The 19278-nt window shown below is 39.5% G+C and overlaps 1 protein-coding gene across 2 annotated transcripts in view; it reads right to left on the reverse strand.

The window, feature by feature from the left end:
• Positions 1-7073: 7073 nt before the first annotated feature.
• LOC116973364 (fibronectin type III domain-containing protein 4-like) overlaps positions 7074-19278 on the reverse strand; it is a 219743-nt gene continuing 207538 nt past the window's right edge. For both annotated transcript variants that reach the window (XM_033021353.1, XM_033021352.1), the window contains exons 5-6: positions 13093-13226; positions 7074-8464 (exon numbers count right to left, since the gene is read on the reverse strand). In XM_033021353.1, the coding sequence (XP_032877244.1) occupies positions 8423-8464; positions 13093-13226 (176 nt within the window). In that variant the 3' untranslated portion in view covers positions 7074-8422. The remainder of the gene's footprint in view (positions 8465-13092; positions 13227-19278) is intronic.

Genomic DNA, 19278 nt, shown 5'->3' on the forward strand with positions numbered 1-19278 from the left:
TGAGATTCTGGTTCTACTGGCAGAACCTTGCTTATTAAAATGGCAGAGCTATTTTAATGGACAGAATAGTTTAATTCTATCCTGATAGGCAATGCTTCACATATTCATCTGCTGCATTTTTGTTCAAGCAATCTTCCAGTGTGAGTACATCTTCCAATGACATTGTGATGCTGAAGTGGGAGAATTCCCCACAGAAAATAATCCACCGTTAATGTACAATGGTGAGTGAGGGAAGAAGGTGTGATATTAAAAAGCAAAATTATGTAAATTTTGGGAATAGAGTCATAGGATCAAACAACACAGAAACAAGCCCTTTGACCCAACATCCATGTCGACCAAGATGCCCCATCTATACTAGTCCCAATTACCCACATTTAGCCCATATCCCTCTGCACCTTCTCTCTCCATATACCTGTGCAACTGTCGTTTACATGCTGTTATGGCACCTGCCACAACTACCTCCTCTGGCACCTCAATCCATATACCCACCACCCTCTGAACGAAAATGTTGCTCCACAGGTTCCTATTAAATTTTGAATGTGAAGACAAATCCCAGGAAAAATACAGGATCAAGCAGTTTATTCCATCAAAGTAAGTTTTGGTCAACTGTCTCCCACTCTCTAACATTAACCCTTCTTCTCTCCACCTGCCAACCTCCACTCCACACTCATATCGCCTGTAGTTTAAAAAAAAGGTTTTGGGAATAAACAAGTTTTCCAAGTTTCCCTTTGGAAATTTAGCATACAAAAGTCCTCGTCAACGTTCAGTGGATATTCCTTAGTGCCATAAACACGCTGTAACAGGAGATCCTTACCGTTATAATCTGAATTCTGTAACTGTTCAATAAAGATCTATGAGGTTATTCATGCTTCCCAAGGATCCTTGTATCTTTCCCTCAAGCCTTGAATAAATACTGTCACTCTGAACAAGAGCCGCCTCAAATGGTCAAGATTCAAAATTCACTGGGTACTTTGTTGTTATATATGGCGATTACAGTTGCCATCGAGCTTCAAACAAAGTGCAGCTTGAAGGCTGGTCATCTACATTTCAATTTCCTGCAAAATCTCAGAACAGAGTGGCATAATAGTCCACTTCACGTTGATGATATTACAGGGTAAGAAAAATACACAGCAGCAAAAGGCAGATGTTGGAGCATCCAATGAATTCTGGATTGTATAAATTACACTGTTTTAATGAGACTAATAACTTACCAATAGTCAGTATGATATGAGAAACAAACATGTCAGAATTTATCCACTAACTAGCTGATTAATATGGCATTAGCAACTGCTGCAAGCAATTAGTTTTGCATTGAAGTGTAATTATATAAACTGTTGACTGCATTAAGCAAAATTGTTACAAATGATAATCGTTCATAGAATTCACAGAATTGCTAGAAACCTCCACATTAACTCACATATTTTTTGTCAATCCCCCAGTCAAAGATGTTTGTCTCCACTACTTTTCTGAGCAGCGGAAGATGTCTGTGCGTGAACTCTTTAACAGAGGTGCCTCTTTCATACCAGCTATGAACATCTCATTATACTGGCAATCACTGTGTGATACGGCACAATATTCTTCAGCTAAAATAAATTGGAAATAAAAAAAGTAATAATACATCTGAGGCAAATCATACAATCTCTGTAATTCTGATAAATGGGCCCTATTTCAAATATTATTTGTGGCCAGTCCTACTATACATTTCAGGCTCCATCATTCATGAACTATGGGTCAAGAGATGAAAGGAGCATTGTAGTGATGGTCTTCCCACATGGAATCAATTACGTATCAATGCTTTAACCTGACGATGCATGGCTAAATGTATGAAATCATGCTGTATGTGCAGACCTTTTCTTGCTAGGAAGTGAAGTTTGTCCATATCTGTAAAATGCAAAATTACCACACTGTTTTACAAGATTTACATCAATGATTTGGATGAGAACATACAGGGCAAGATTAGCAAGTTTGCTGATGATACAAAAGTGGATGGTTTTGCAGATAGTGGTAGTGAAAGATTGCAGCAGGATCTGAAGCGATTGGCCAGGTGGATGGAGGAATGGTTGATGGAATTTAATACAGAGAAGTGTGAGATGTTGCATTTTGAGATGCCTACAAGGACCTACACAGTAAATGGTAGGCCTCTGGGGAGTGTTGTAGAGCAGAGGGATCTAGGAGTGCAGGTGCATGGTTCCTTGAAGATTGAGTTGCAGGTAGATAAGGTGGTCAAAAAGGCTTTTGGCACTTTGGCCTTCATCAGTCAGAGTATTGAGTACAGGAGTTGGGAGGTCATGTTGCAGTTGTATAAGACGTTGGTGAGACTGCATTTAGAATATTGTGTTCAGTTCTGGGCACCATGTTATAGGAAAGATATTACCAAGCTTGAAAGGGTTCAGAGAAGATTTATGAGGACGTTGCCAGGACTAGAGGGTGTGAGCTATAGGGAGAGGCTGGGTCTTTATTCCTTGGAGCGCAGGAGGATGAGGGGTGATCTTATCGAGGTGTATAAAATCATGAGAGGAATAGTTCAGGTAGATTTACAGAGTCTCTTGCCCAGAGTAGGGGTATCAAGGACCATAGGACATAGGTTCAAGGTGAAGGGGAAAATATTTAATAGGAATCTGAGGGGTAACTTTTTCACACAAAGGATGGTGGGTGTATGGAACAAGCTACCAGAGGAGGTAGTTGAGGCTGGGACTATCCCAACGTTTAAGAAACAAGACATGTACATGGATAGGACAGGTTTGGAGGGATATGGACCAAGTGCAGGCAGTTGGGACTAGTGCAGCTGGAACATGTTGGCTGGTGTGGGCAAGTTGGGCCAAAATGCCTGTTTCCACACTGTATCACTCTATGACTCTAAGTTGACAATGCTTTATGCTTGCCGATTAGAGAAATATTTACAGATTATGTGGCTGTTGACCCCAACAATTTCCATTCAGATCATGCCAATATTTAAACAATTTTAGTCTCTTTTTCTCTTGTTATTTTGCATAAAATGTTAATAATTACTCATATTAAGGCCTCTGCAACACGTACTGATGCATTGCTGACAAAATATATAAATTTAGTGGTAATTCTAGTCCAAATTAGAATAATATTTTTAGTTTTCCACTGTGGTAACTACCATGCTGCAAGGCATATTTGTATTTATGCAACATTTTTAACTGGGAATAAAATATTCCAAGACGCTTGAATTATGTAATAAACTGCATTTTTCATGAAACAATTAGAATCTAGATCAGTAATTGCACTGTTAAACTCACCACAGAAAGCACATATTGAGCGGCTAATATTTATTCCAATGGGGTTCAGCCACACTGCTTAGTTCACAACACTAAATATTATCTTCCGCATTGTGGTAGAATTTCGAGGTAGGGGTTTTACTCAAAATAACCTTCTAAGCCTGTGGATATTGGCCACAGTTCACTCAGAGTACACTGGCTTCAAGGAAAGTTATGGCTTTACGACTCACTTCAGCATTAAAAAAAACTTGTGATAGGTACTTCGGAAATTCTAAAGCAATGTTACATTGTCACACGGAGTTAACAAACTGAAGTGTTGCTGAGAAAATGAATGCTACCCTAGAATTTTTTGGATTAGGGGGTTATCCTGGTGTTGTGGTGATATTTAACATTAACCATCTCGGACAAAATAATTGACAACATATATGTTAGTGGTTTCCTTCAAAACACCATTTGCATTTAAAAAAAAAGTTAACTACAGTGTTGGATTGTGATAGTGTGTGATGATATTATTAAAATATTTTATTAAAATAAGTTTCTTTATTTCACTTTAACCTTCTCCTTATAGTGCACATATTTATTTTCATTTAGTAATTTTGTTAATCTCTATGCTATTTGTCTTCATTTTCCTACCAATTTCCCGTTTCGCTTCCTCTATCCTGAAAGCAGTGACTCGTGCTGGAATTTAATTCCTCAGAGAGTAGCTCTCAGATCATTGGCGAGTGAATATAATGCTTAAATGAGTCTGTTGCCTGCACTTGGAATGGTTTCACATTGAATTGGTTCTGTTTTACTCAAACTTTGTGCTCTCACATTTTTGACAAAACTGTTGGGTTTCTGACCCAGCTTCTACATCAAATGTATTAATGAGTAATCCAATTAGTAAGCAATGAAAAAAGACACTGTATTGGAGAAACTCAGAGGAGGGGGAGGGAGTGAGGAAGAAAGAAAGAGAGGGTGGGGGAAGAAAGGAGTGTGAGTGTAGTTTTGTTAGCTAAAATTGGAGAATTCAACATTCATACCATTGGGTAGTAAGCATGTTTGCCCTTCATATACTTTATCTTTCCAACCAAGAAAAGTTGCAAATTTCAATATATTACTGTAAAAGAAGTAAATTCTGAGGGAAGTTATTTCTGATATATGAGAAATAAACAGCTCAAGAAATATTGGGGTCTGCTTAGCCCTTTGCAGATCTTTCAGTTCTGAGAATACTATTATCTAATTATACATAGACAATAGGTGCAGGAGTAGGCCATTCGGCCCTTCGAGCCAGCACTGCCATTCAATGTGAACATGGCTGATCATCTACAATCATGTAGAAGCCTGTTCCTGCCTTCTCCCTAAACCCCTTGATTCCGCTAGCCCTAAGAGCTCTATCCAACGCTCTTTTGAATGCATCCAGTGAATCGGCCTCCGCTGCCTTCTGAGGCAGAGAATTCCACAAATTCACAACTCTCTGTGTGAAAAGGTTTTTCCTCATCTCAGTTCTAAATGGCCTACCCCTTATTCTTAAACTGTGGCCAACACCGGGAACATGTTTCCTGCATCTAGCGTGTCCAATCCCTTAATAATTTTATATGTTTCTATAATATCCCTCTCATCCTTCTAAATTCCAGTGAATACAAGCCCAGTGACTCCAGTCTTTCATCATATGACAGTCCCGCCATCCCATGAACTTCGTGAAGTAACCTCGTGAACCTACGCTGCACTCCCCCAATAGCAAGAATGTCCTTGCATAAATTAGGAGATCAAAATTGCACACAATACTCCAGGTGTGGTCTCACCAGGATCCTGTACAACTGCAGAAGGACCTCTTTGCTCCTCTACTCAACTCCTATCTTTATGAAGGCCAACATGCTATTAGCTTTCTTCACTGCCTGTTGTATCTGTATGCTTACTTGACTGATGAACTAGGACACCCAGGTCTCGTTGTATTTCCCCTTTTCCTAACTTGACACCATTCAGATAATAATCTGCCTTTCCGTTCATGCCTCCAAAGTGGATAACCTCACATATATCCACATTATACTGCATCTGCCATGCATCTGCCCACTCATCCAACCTGTCCAAGTCACTCTGCATCCTCATAGCATCCTCCTCACAGTTCACACTGCCACCCAGCTTTGTGTTATCTGCAAATTCTGGAGGTGGGGAAAGGAGGTGGGAATTCCTTCAATTTCACCTTTGGGAAAGTTTTTTTTTTAAAGGTTGGAAATACTGAAGAGAGCAGTAATCTCGTTTACAGAGATTATCCAATTGATCCTATTATGCAATAATTTCAGTGCGATGCTGCTTTCAATGAGAACTGCTTGTCTTTAAATTAGGTTGGGCAGGTTATTAATTTATTACATTTCAGCACACCTCCGCACTCTGCTTCTTTTTATGAGGCATTAATTGACCCGGTTTAAATAACTTAACGCCTCAGTTAAAGTTGGCACAAAGGGTAGTAACACAGAAATATGTAAGAAATTCAATTACAGAGTATTGCATCTTCAATGCTGTGTGTGAAAATCAATTAATTGATGTATTCCAGGTGAATAATTCACCAGAAATTAATCGGGCACTCCCTGTCACAAATCAGGTGCACACATAGTGACGTCACTCTCCATGAAGGAGAAATGAGTTCATGTTATTCTGTTGGATGCTTTTTGTTTGTCACATTTAGCATCACTAATGTTCGTCGTGCTGTGTGCACTATACTAGTGCAATTTAAGTGAGGCCTCCTAACTGGTAACTCTGCCAGTTTCATTTTAATTCATTTACTTCACCTTTTTCCCCTCAGGTTTCTGTACCCAACAACTCTCAAAGGCAATCACAACTCCTTTCCCAAGTTCACCCAGCTTCGCCCTCCACTCCCTGATATCCTGTCCCCCAGGTCCCAATCACTCAACCTCTTCGCACCAAGCTCATGAAGCTCAGAACCAAATCTCAGCACCTGACCATAGACTGCATGTTGCAAGTCTGTAACTCAGCCACCATCCATTTGACTCGCAAACCTCTTCCAAATTGCTCCCAACTGGTGATCACATCTCCCCTGCCCCATCAAGTCAGTGACTACCTGCCCACTCCCAAACAATAAACAAGACCTGACTCAATGACAACTCCTACCTGCATGTCTGGCAGTTGTAGGTTCCAAGATCATGGACTACTGATCAATTGTCCTCTCCTCAATTCACTTTGTCAGCCCTGCTCATACCAGCCATGTTCCCCTTCCTCTTGCCTTCTACCCTTGAATATAACTGCACAGTTCATTTATAATGTGTTCCTTTGTGCGTTGCCTGAAGTGTTTCTGAATTTATCAGCATTGGACCCACCATTAACAAGGTGGTCAGCGTGCCCATCAGCAATAGATTAACACATCAGTAAAGATTGAACAAACTTTAAAGGGACATTGATTTCATGAAAATGCACTTTGAAATCTCATTGCTTTGCAAGCAGTAACACAAACCCTTGCATAATACCTCTCTGCTGTTAATGTGGAAGAAAAAACATTTCTTCTCATCTGGCAATACATATTGTGGTAGGCACTAACTGAAGGACAAAGTAATCCATAGGACAGCCTTGTTATACATATAAATTGTGCTGCTTTTGTACATTGGGATATAAACAGTTCTGGTATTTCTTGGCAATGTTTATAGATGGCTTAACGCACTGCCTAAGATTCAAAAAGTCTTAAAAAATGAATATGCACGTATTATTCTGATGTTGGCCATACTGTCAAGTGGAACTACTTAATTAGCAGGTAAACATTTTCATTTTGGCGGGGAAGCGGGGTAATAAAATAATCGCAGGACTTTTCCAAGGTAACCAATAACCTTCTCATCACAATCGTTAACACTGTCTCAATATTCCTCTTTATCACAGAACAGTACAGTTGTAGGTAAACGACAAAAGGAAATAAGAGGCCAAAGAAATACTTTGTTTAGCTTGCATATTAATTCATTGTAATTGTTAACATTTAGAAAAGTAATATCACTTTGAAATACTATTCCATTCATACCGCTTTCCATTATTCCACAGGCATGGCATATAAAACAATTCTCATTATCAGGCATTTCATCCCTTGCAAAGGATGCTGCTGTCTTTGGCTCTGCAATCAAAATTAAAATAAATCCACTTCCATAGAGAAACATTTGAACAGAACAGTAGATTTCCTCTTTAAATTTAAAGCAGCAAATTCTTCGAAAATTCAGAAATTGGTAACATTTTTCTCAGTCAATTCTACTATTTCTAATTACAATCATATTATTACACAGAATGTTACATTGTAATTAATACAGTAATATCAATTGCTAACCATAGTATAAATGAAAGCCCTACTCCATTAATTAAGAGAGATCTGTTTCTCTTTTGTGGTTAATCTCTCTTTTGGGAATATTACCAATCAACATAATGGGTTTAATGTTAAAGAAATTAAAAATGTTATTTAAATGAAAGTAAGTAAGGTGGAATCAATTCTTCATGTAACATGTACATGTGTTTGGATCTGTGTCTGCATTGAATCCTACAGCAATTGAAAAAGAAGCTCTAAATTTATATAATATCAATACTGACCAGAGACAACATCTTCTGTGTTGACTGGCATAAGAATCTTATCTGAAGTTCTTGAAACAGATTGGAAAAAAATATGATTAATTCGAATAACATGGGCACATTTTTTAAATCTCGAAATTTATCCTCAGCCATATCTGGCTAGCACTCTCTCACTTTTTCATTCCAGCGGGTGTATGGGAATCACCTGCAGATTGGAGCTGTGTTATCTCACCATTTCTGTTGTTGTGTCCCCAACCTAACCTTTCTGGCAATCCACTGCTGCTTAACAAGGAAAGAATAGATCTGAGAATTGGCAGGCCAGCAAATCGGATCTGGATTATCAAGGAGTGGGGTGCTCTGAAGCCGGCAGAGCAAACGTTGCAGTCAGGTTGTTACTGCAAGTCACTGGGCCTTGGACAATGTCTGCACAGGTCATCTTTGATGGTCCTTTGTACTGAAGAAGTATTCCAACATGCATGGCTTCAGTTCCCATGCAGATGTCCCTGAGCGAAGAAACTTTTGGCTACGACATGCTTTCAGGCATAAAGAAGTTGTGTTAAAATGCAAAGTATGGATAAATAAGATTTAGTCAACGTTCCTTCAGTCAGCTGTGCTGTTGCTCCATCTACAGTGCAATCGTGTAGCAGTCAAACTTCAATGATGTTAATGGCTGGTGTGTTATTTTGGAACTAAAAGCAAGAAGAAAAGTAAAATTAAAATCTGAGCACAATGTCAAAATTTGCAGAGCCAAATCATCATCAGTCAACTTTACTTGACATTGCTGGTAGGATTAGCAACAAATCTTTAAGTCTTCTATTAAATATTTTTGAGTGAAGTTGTGAACATTTTAGAAAATGGCCAATAACCTGCAAACAAAACCTGTGAAGGGTAGTTTCACACAACAGGGTATCATTTTCAAGTGTGGAAATAAGATTTCAATTAAAGTTCGATTCACCTACAGAAGGATGGCAGCACGGGCAAAAGGTAATCACGTACCTCCAAATTCAGGGACAGTTTCTTCCCAGCTGTTATCGGGCAACTGAATTAATGAATGAATGAATTATTGGCCAAGTATATTCATATACAAGGAATTTGTCTTGGTGCTCCGCTCGCAAGTAGCAACACAACATACAGTAAACAATTAAGAATAAAACATAAAACATTAAAACATTAAGGAAAAAACATTATAGTTTAAACATGTGAATGAAATAAAACACCAGAGCAGAAGGAGGCTACAGACTTTTGGTTATTGAGTAGAGCTATTGCTCGTGACAAAAAGCTGTTTTTATGTCTGGCTGTGCCGGCTTTGACAGTCCGGAGTCGCCTTCCAGAGGGAAGTGCTTCAAAGTGTTTGTGGCCAGGGTGAGAGGGGTTAAAGATGATCTTACCCGCTCGCTTTCTGGCCCTTGCAGTGTACAGTTTGTCAATGGGGGAAGGTTGCAGCCAACAACCTTCTCAGCTGATCGAACGATTTGCTGCAGCCTTCGGATGTCGTGCTTGGTGGCTGAGCCAAACCAGGCCATGATGGAGAAGGTGAGGACAGACTCTACGATGGCCGTATAGAATTGGACCATCCTACCACAATCAGAGAGCAGTGCTGAACTACTATCTATCTCATTGATGACCCTCAGGCTATCTTTGATTTTACTGGCTTTACCTTGTACTAAACTTAAATTATTCTCTTTATCATGCATCTGTACACTGTAGATGGTACGATTGTAATCATGGATTGTCTTTCTGCTGACTGGTTAGCAAGCAACAAAAGCTTTTCACTGTACCTCAGTACACAAAACAATAAACTGATGTACAGATGGATGGCATCATGTTCCCCAGGAGATCCCTCTCACCCTCTCTACCAATTGCCACTGTGCTCCCCCAATGAATATATGATGTTCCTCTCTCTTTCGTCCCTTCTTCAATTGCATGGTACCTACTGAATTTCGTATGCAAAACAATTCTCTCTGAAACTTTAGTGAAATTAAAGTACGTTCATAAAATTGACTAATGAAATGTCACCTATTCAGTAAAGGAGTGAAAGGCTATTATAACTGTGCACCGTTTGGCTAATTTCCGCATTCCAGAGGTGATGGCAGAAAGAATGAGAGTCATAAAGCACTGTGTTGGATTTTCATACAACATAGAAATAAGCCCTTTGGCCACTCGTCCATGCTTTATGTCAGCTCAGCCCATTTGCCCAATTTGGTCCATAACTCTCCAAATCTTTCCTATCCATGTATCTGTCAAATGTCTGTAAAATGTTGTCATTGTACCTGCCTCAACTACTTTTTCTGGCTGCCTGTTCCCCAAATGCACCACTCTTTATGTGAATAAAGTCGCTCCTTTTTGTCAACATGATTTCTTTCTTAAGTATCCTCCTCAATCCCCTACACACCTACACACTTGATCACACCTTCATTTCCCTTGTCATCCAGAGTTCCTTTCTCCTACCTGCCTTGCCCACCAGCACAAACATGCATACCTTGAACTCTGATTACTCTCACACGAATACCTGATCTTTCTTGATTGGTAAGGATGTCAGGAGTAATGGGGAAAAGGCAGAAATTCGGTTGAGTTCAGTTCAGGTTAGTTCAGTTTAGTTTATTGTCACGTGTACCGAGGTACAGTGAAAAGCTTTTCTTCAAGTCAAGTCAACTTTATTTGTCACATACACATACAAGATGTACAGTGAAATGAAAGTGGCAATGACTGCGGGATTGTGCAAAACAACAGAACAACAGAACAGAACCAGTATTTACATTTTTTTTTTTAAAGACACAACAGTAATTACTCCCTGGTGAGATCAGAGTTTACAGTCCTGATGGCCTGTGGGAAGAAACTCCATCTCCATCTTGTTAAAAAGCAATTGGCATTGCAGTATTGATTGAGGAATCCTTCGTAGTAGTGAGGGAGAGTATTGTGTAGCGTTGTTACAAATTCCTGCCATCAGTGACGCTCTAGATCTGCCCACTGCCTGTGCGTGTGACTCAAGAGGCTGTAGGGAGGGGAGGGGGGGTATTAAAATGCAGGTTTATATTAGTTGTCAAAGAGGGATTTGCTCGTACGACAAGCTTATGAAGAAATTTTGTTCTGTGATCCCATTCGCGATTTAAAAAAAATATATTGTTTAACTATTGAATCGCTGGATGAAAGTCGGGCACAACTTCAACGCCTTCAAAATCACGGATTACAAGTTCAGGCCAAAACAAAAGGTTGTACTGTAGGACGTTTATTTAACATCTTATCTAGTTTTTGGTGTAATTTCATTTTAATCTGATGATGTGATATATGTTATTTCGGCCCGATATCGGCTGTGTCCTGCCTGCCAGTTGTGACTGAGCGTGAGCAAAATCATGGTGGCCGCCACAATCCATTCTCTGTATCATAATCCACAAACATCCACTCTCAAGATAATGAAATTCATTATTTTTTGCACAAGCATAAGAACATCTAAATGATCTATATGTTATGTTATTGGCTATCCATGATCAATATTTTCACACTAAATATCTGACTAAAAACCTCCACAGTACATAGTTTTTAGTCAGATATTTAGTATGAAAATATTGATCAACACAAAATATAGATACTTTAGATGTCATGACATGATTGTGCAAAAAATCATGGTTTTGATTAACTTGAGAGTGGATGTTTGTGGATTTTGAACACATGTCTATGTAAAACGGCCCTTACCTGCTGTGGTGTTATAAACCAACAGAGTAAAATATATGGGAATTGAACATTCAATTCCTTCGATTTGGTTTAGAAATTCATGACAAAGTGAGATTTTAAAATCATGTTATATTGTGAATTCTTGTGTGAATGGGATCAGTTTGTTATTTGGATACTTTGGCTGTTTAAACATTTATTTTTAGCCTTTTCTTAAGAATTGGATACATGTTTAGATCTAGTAGTTGAATTTAGATTAATTCAATTGATTTGATAACACTGATGATATGAATTTTTGTTGGGAATTTACTATTTGTTTTAACGTTTAACTTGTGTTAGGCATTTTGTTGAACAAAATAATTTCTACTTTTTTTTCTAAAACAGCAAATAAAAACTTAATGCTGTTCAGTGTTTTTATTTTCTTTACAGTTTAAACAGATGCCTCTGAAAAAGAGATGCAAAATTGTCAATCCAAATGCCCAGCCTGGCATAGCTGGAGGTCACCTTGAAGTGAATTTTTCTGTCATGCCCGAGTCTAAGAGGGATCTTAAAAATGGACACATCTTGTACTTGTATACCTCGTTTGGAAAATGTCAGTCTGAATGGGAAAGTAATGGGCAGAAAAGCATGTCATGCGTGGTTTGAAGAGCAAAAACTTGTAGTTTACAATGCCAACATTGAAAAGTTGAGGAAAAACAAGGTGTCCAGAGTTGCTTATTGGTTGCATGATGATGCTACTGATTATGATATGCCAATGTACCAGCTAGCAGCTGATCTTCTCCATGAAGACTTGGTCTTTTGCTAGAAATTATTAATTTCTTTACCTGTCTGTTACGGACTTACAGCATATAATACAATAATATTAAAGTTCTGATCTTGAAAATATCAAATTTTTGAATTTTCAAGGCAGTCTGGGTGTTTATTACTATTTCCGTCACCACGGTTAATTTTGCAATTAGCTACTTAATGAGGTAATTAACTAATTATATATTTTCATTTCATTGGGTTGAGTTGCACAGGTTGATAGCCACAGGGAAGAAGGATCTCCTGTGGTGTTCTGTCCTGCATCTTGGTGGAACCTGTCTGTTGCTGAAGGTACTCCTCTGGTTGACCAGTCTGTCATGGAGGGGGTGAGCTGTATTGTCCAAGATCTTCCACAGTTTGAGGAGCATCCTCCCTCCAAGACCACCTCCTGTGAATCCAACTCCACCCCCAGGACGGAGCCAGCATTCCTGATGAGTTTGTTAATCCTATTGACATCCACGGGTTTGCCCTGCTGCCCCAGCACATGACAGCGAAGTATGTACCTTTCACATAGTAATTTCTTTGGTTAGTGCAAACTTTCAATCTCTAACCAAGGACCTAAAATATAACTAGAATGAAGGTCCAGTCGATTGTTGTACCAAATTCTATTTTTTGCCATAATTAAGATGTTTTTGTTGTCAAGTGACACCTTCATCATGTTGTATCATGTAACTTCTTTGATATTAACTTTGATACAATTTAAGTGCGGACGATTTAAAACCAAAGTAAAATAAAATGAAGGCATAATCCCACTGATTTTGAATTTCGATCTTTAAGATAGTATCAAGTACATGTGAAATTAATGATGTCTCTTTCATGTTTTTCAACCAGCTGTTGTAGGGCTCACCTTACTGCGCAGTAATCCACCTGTTGGACGCTCTGGGGTGCTGTGTTCTGATGAGGGCTTGGCCTTTTCCTTGTTGTTGTTTGAGTCATTGTCTTTAATGATGTCATATTGTCTGCAGAAGAGCGCGATGACAGCTGAAAGAGACCAGAGGAAAATATTTTTACTGAAATTCTAAGATTCACCAGGCGGCACGGTGGCACAGCGGTAGAGTTGCTGCCTTACAGCGCCAGTGGCCGGGTTCGATCCTGACTATGGGGGCTTGTCTGCATGGTTTGTACATTCTCCACGTGACCTGCGTGGGTTTCCCTGAGATCTTCGGTTTCCTCTCACACTCCAAAGACGTACAGATTTGTAGGTTACTTGGCCTGGTATAAATGTTAATTGTCACTAGTGTGTGTAGGATGGTGTTAATGTGCGGTGATCGTTGGGTGGTGCGGACCTGGTAGGCCAAAATTTTAGAGCTGTATCTCTAAACAAAACTAAACCAAATTAAACCTTGGAGAAGTTGCTCTTTAATTATAGTTTAGTTTAGAGACACAGCATGAAAACTGGTCCTTTGGTCACCAAGTACACTCTGTATCTCTACACTAAACTAAACTAAATGTCATTCTGGGTTTTCTTAAGCAAAAATGTTGACTCATGAAAGGAGATGGCTAGAACAGAATAACCATGCGTGCTTTGCAAGAATTACCACTTCCGGGTACATGTGACAAACTAACCTTGTGGATGGGGATTGATATTTTTCACAATGTGGTAATAGATTTTCTTATGGCTGCTGCAATTGATTGCAGTGGTGTGGTTTCTCAATTCTGTATCCACTGTGATTAAAATTTGTTCTGTGTATGTATAAATTTTAACGGTTTATGAAAGCCCAGCTCACTTAAGCATTTTAATGGTTATCTTCTACTGGTACTGAAGGGCAAAATCTTTGGAAGGGTGATGGAGAGTGGGTGTTAATGTGGGGTCAATAAAGTGGGTAAGGGTAGGAGTGTAAAAATGGGTGCTCAATAGCTGGCATGGACACAATGGGCCGAAGAGCCTTTTCTGTGCATTATCTTTCTTTGACTGTGACAAACTTGTCAATACTTTGTTAAATTCCTCAAGATGTACCAAATGTAATTGGAAAACAAACGACTATTTAGAGATGGCATAGGTATAGTGGGATCTAATCTCCATTTACTTATTTAATCCAACTTAATGAGATGCTACCAAGACCACTGGGACTACCTGTGACATCAGAATGTTAAACAAGGACTAGGGATTGACATTGTGTTACTTCACTGAACCACCGCAAAGACAGGCAATTGATCACACTGCAGTAGACTTTAGTCCAGGGGAGCAATCCAGTGATTTGGTGCCACAGCAGAGGTGGGGCAAAAGTTTCCGAAAAACTGGTTTACGGTCCTGCTAACTCTGTAGTGAAATGAAAATAGCTTTGGAATCATTAACTATCCTCTTTTCAATTTCTGTAGCATTTCAAATATTGGTTTCTGTGGCAATTCTCAACAAGGTAAAGTGGGAAGAGGCTTTGATGTAATCTGAGAACACTCCCCCATCCCTCTGCCATCTCCCACAAACATCATCTACACTGAGCACAATATAATGGGGGATGGGTATGGGAAGTGGGGGGGGGTCTAAGAGGTTTTGAGGAAAGTTCCATGAATCTCCACTGTTATTTGCTTTGGTTTATATAAATTCTAACATTTTGTTTTGTGCCTACTGAACTTCAACTTTACTGAACAAGATCTATATTTTGACAACTCTTTGCAAAAAGAAGCAAGTAACCTTAAAATCACCAAATGAAGTTTTTGTGTTATTTCAACAAGATCATTCGCTTCAACTCGGCACTGCCTGCTTACCAGCTTTAGCCTGCGTGAATTCATCATAAAAGCATGTTCTTATCTTATCTAGGAGAGGCTTAAGCAAGTTAGAGAGCTTGCCTTGATACTTTTTTAAAAGGGAGGGAGAGAGAAAACGGGGAATTATAGACCAGTTAGTCTAACATCGGCAGTGGGGAAAATGCTAGAGTTAGTTATTAGAGATGGGATAGCAGCACATTTGGAAAGTGGTGAAATCATTGGACAAAGTCAGCATGGATGTATGAAAGGTAAATCATGTCTGGACTTTCAGAAGGCTTTCGACAAGGTCCCACATAAGAGATTAGTATGCAAACTTAAAGCACATGGTATTGGGGGTTCAGTATTGATGTGGATAGAGAGCTTGCTTGCAGACAGGAAGCTAAGAGTAGGAGTGAACGGGTCCTTTTCACAATGGCAGGCAGTGACTAGTGGGGTACCGCAAGGCCTAGTGTTGGGACCCCAGCTATTTACAATATATATTAATGATTTGGACGAGGGAATTGAATGCAACATCTCCAAGTTTGCGGATGACACGAAGCTGGGGGCAGTGTTAGCTGTGAGGAGGATGCTAGGAGGCTACAAGGTGACTTGGATAGGCTGGATGAGTGGGCAAATGCATGGCAGATGCAGTATAACGTGGATCAATGTGAGGTTATCCACTTTGGTGGCAAGAACAGGAAAGTAGACTATTATCTGTATGGTGGCCGATTAGGAAAAGGGGAGATGCAACGAGACCTGGGTGTCATGGTACACCAGTCATTGAAAGTAGGCATGCAGGTGCAGCAGGCAGTGAAGAAAGCAAATGGTATGTTAGCTTTCATAGCAAAAGGATTTGAGTATAGGAGCAGGGAGGTTCTACTGCAGTAGTACAGGGTCTTGGTGAGACCACACCTGGAGTATTGCGTACAGTTTTGGTCTCCTAATCTGAGGAAAGACATTCTTCCCATAGAGGGAGTACAGAGAAGGTTCACCAGACTGATTCCTGGGATGGCAAGACTTTCATATGAAGAAAGACTGGATAGACTCGGCTTGTACTCGCTAGAATTTAGAAGATTGGGGAGCAATCTTATAGAAACTTACAAAATTCTTAAGGGGTTGGACAGGCTAGATGCAGGAAGATTGTTCCCGATGTTGGGGAAGTCCAGAACAAGGGGTCACAGTTTGAGGATAAGGGGGGAAGTCTTTTAGGACCGAGATGAGAATTTTTTTTTTCACACAGAGAGTGGTGAATCTGCGGAATTCTCTGCCACAGAGGGTGGTTGAGGCCAGTTCATTGGCTATATTAGATTAGATTAGATAGCCTTTTATTGTCATTCAGACCGAAGTCTGAACGAAATTGAAGCAGTCATACATACAATACAATACAATAAAATACTATATTTAAGAGGGAGTTAGATGTGGCCCTTGTGGCTAAAGGGATCAGTGGGTATGGAGGGAAGTCAGGTATAGGATACCGAGTTGGATGATCAGCCATGATCATATTGAATGGCGGTGCAGGCTCGAAGGGCCGAATGGCCTACTCCTGCACCTATTTTCTATGTTTCTATGATACAACACAGAATGTACCTTATGACATACTGCAACAAAAATACACTCTATCATATGAATTCTAACAGTTTCTGCCGGCAATACAAAGCTTCCTCCACGCAAAATCAAATTACACCAAATAATTGGAATGCTTATGCAGCCCTTAAAGGCTAATGAAACTGGATCTCTTATCTGAGACTGAGAAAATGGGCTGAACAAAACGTTAGGTATTAAGCCCTTTAACATATTTCAGGGAATTTGTTTTACATACCAATTCAAACAAAATGCTGTCGCTGCTGATGACCTGAGTATCTTTAAGAATATTGGAATAATTAGCCCCTGTTAGCACCAAATGTTTCTAACTTTGAAATAGCACTGCATAGGAACAGGCTCTTCGGCGCACAATGTCTGCGTCGAGTATGATACCAAGTTGAACTAATCTTCTCTTCCTGTACGTGATCCATATTCCTCTATTCCCTGCATATCCATTTAAAATCATCTCAGTTCGGTTTAGTTGATTGTCACGTGTACCGACGTACAATGAAAAACTCTGTTGCATGCTAACCAGGAGGGGGGGGGTTAAAACGGGGTATTTTTCCCGAACTGGTCCTGAATTATATTTGTTGGAGTGCAAGATGTTGCTAAAGAATCGTTCCTACGGCCGTTCTGTGTGTTTTTAAAAAAAATTCACCCGACAAGTTAATCGCTGGAGTCATTTTAAAATCAGCTTCTGAAGCCATCAATGCCGAAAACGGGGACGGATTTTATGGAGGACCAGGTAAAAGAAAATCGTTTATTTTTATGTATAAAAGTGTTTCTTAGATGTATTTAATTCACATTTTAAGTTGCGAAACGGTGATTTTTTCCCCCGAAGAACCGGCAGTGATTTTGCTGCAGATATGGGGGACTAAATTCACCGCACCTCAACGTTCCAAATGGTCCCGTTCCAGAAAATCCCACTCGCAAGCTGATTTAAATGGCCATTAATTTACAGGTATTAAACATTAAATTCCTTCCATTTGGCCTATAAACCCATGACAATGAGATTAAAAAAATTATGTTATATTCTGAATTCTTGCGTGAATGTTATTTGGACACTTAGGCTATTTAAAAAATGTTAATCTATTCTTAAGAAATGGATAGATGTTTAGATCTAGTAATTGAATTTTGTAATTAGTTACAATTAGGTAACTAACTAATTACATGCTTTAATTTCAAGTAATCTAAGTAAGATTGTTTCATATTTGTTTCAGAATGCTTCAATCTATAATAACTGATAATTTATTTCAGTTCTCTTAAATTTTAAGAAAGTTATCGGCTTTTAAATGTTCTCGATCACAGCTTTTGTGTTAAGTCAATGAAAAAGCAATAGGGAACAAGATGCCAATTTCCGGGTATGAAAATGGCCATAACTTTTTTAATACTGAAGATATGAAAGTGAATTAGGTGTCCAATTAAACTTCTTTTTATGATTTCTCTGATGGGATAAATTAAAGACTTGATTTTTAAAATCTCAAAATTTTGTAACATTGCTACAGATACCCGATAAAGGAATAACATTTAATGCAAGGTAAAGCCAGTAAAGTCCGACAAAGATAGTCTGCGATGAGCTACACAGGAGGTCAGGACTGCTCTCTGTTTGTGGTAGGATGGTTCAGTTGCCTGATAACAGCTGGGAAGAAATTGGCCATGAATCTGGACACCATAAACAGTGAAATGCCACTATCCAGGACTATGAAGGCATGAGAGAGGAGCTAGCCAAGGTAGACTGGAAAGAGATCCTAGCAGGAATGACGATGGAGCAGCAATGGCAGGAATTTCTGGGCATAATCCGGAAGACACAGGATCATTTCATTCCAACAAGGAAGAAAGGTTCTAAGGGTAGTAGGAGGCAACCGTGGCTGACAAGAGAAGTTAGGGATAGAATAAAACTAAAAGAAAAGACATATAACACAGCAAAGAGTAGCCGGAAGCCAGAGGATTGGGAAACTTTCATAGGATAACAGAAGGAAACAAAATGGGCAATACGAGCTGAAAAGATGAAGTACGAAGGGAAGCTGGCCAGGAATATAAAGAAGGACAGTAAAAGCTTCTTGAGATATGTTTAGGGAAAAAGAGTAGCAGTCAAATGTGGGTCCCTTGAAGGCAGACATGGGTGAAATTATTATGGGCAACAAGGAAATGGCAGAAGAGTTGAACACGTACTTTAGATCTGTCTTCACTAAGGAAGACACAAACAATCTCCCAGATGTACTGGAGGACAGAGGATCTAAGGGGGTAGAGGAACTGATAGAAATTTTCAGTAGGCGAGAAATAGTATTGGGTAGGCTAATGGGACTGAAGGATGGTAAATCCCCTGGGCCTGATGGTCTGCATCCCAGGGTCCTCAGGGAGGTGGCTCGAGAAATAGTGGACGCATTGGTGATTATTTTCCAATGTTCAATAGATTCAGGATCAGTTCCTGTGGATTGGAGGATAGCTAACGTTATCCCACTTTTCAAGAAAGGAGCGAGAGAGAAAACGGGGAATTACAGACCAGTTAGCCTGACTTCAGTGGTGGGAAAGATGCTGGAGTCAATTATTAAAGAGGTAATAATGGGGCATTTGGATAGCAGTAAAAGGATTAGTCCAAGTCAACGTGGATTTATGAAAGGGAAATCATGCTTGACTAATCTTCTGGAATTTTTTGAGGATGTCACAAGTAAAATGGATGAAGGGGAGCCAGTGGATGTGGTGTATCTAGACTTTCAGAAAGCCTTTGATAAGGTCCTGCACGGGAAACTGGTGACTAAAATTAGAG

This window comes from Amblyraja radiata, chromosome 5 (assembly GCF_010909765.2).
Source record: "Amblyraja radiata isolate CabotCenter1 chromosome 5, sAmbRad1.1.pri, whole genome shotgun sequence".
NCBI lineage: Eukaryota > Metazoa > Chordata > Chondrichthyes > Rajiformes > Rajidae > Amblyraja > Amblyraja radiata.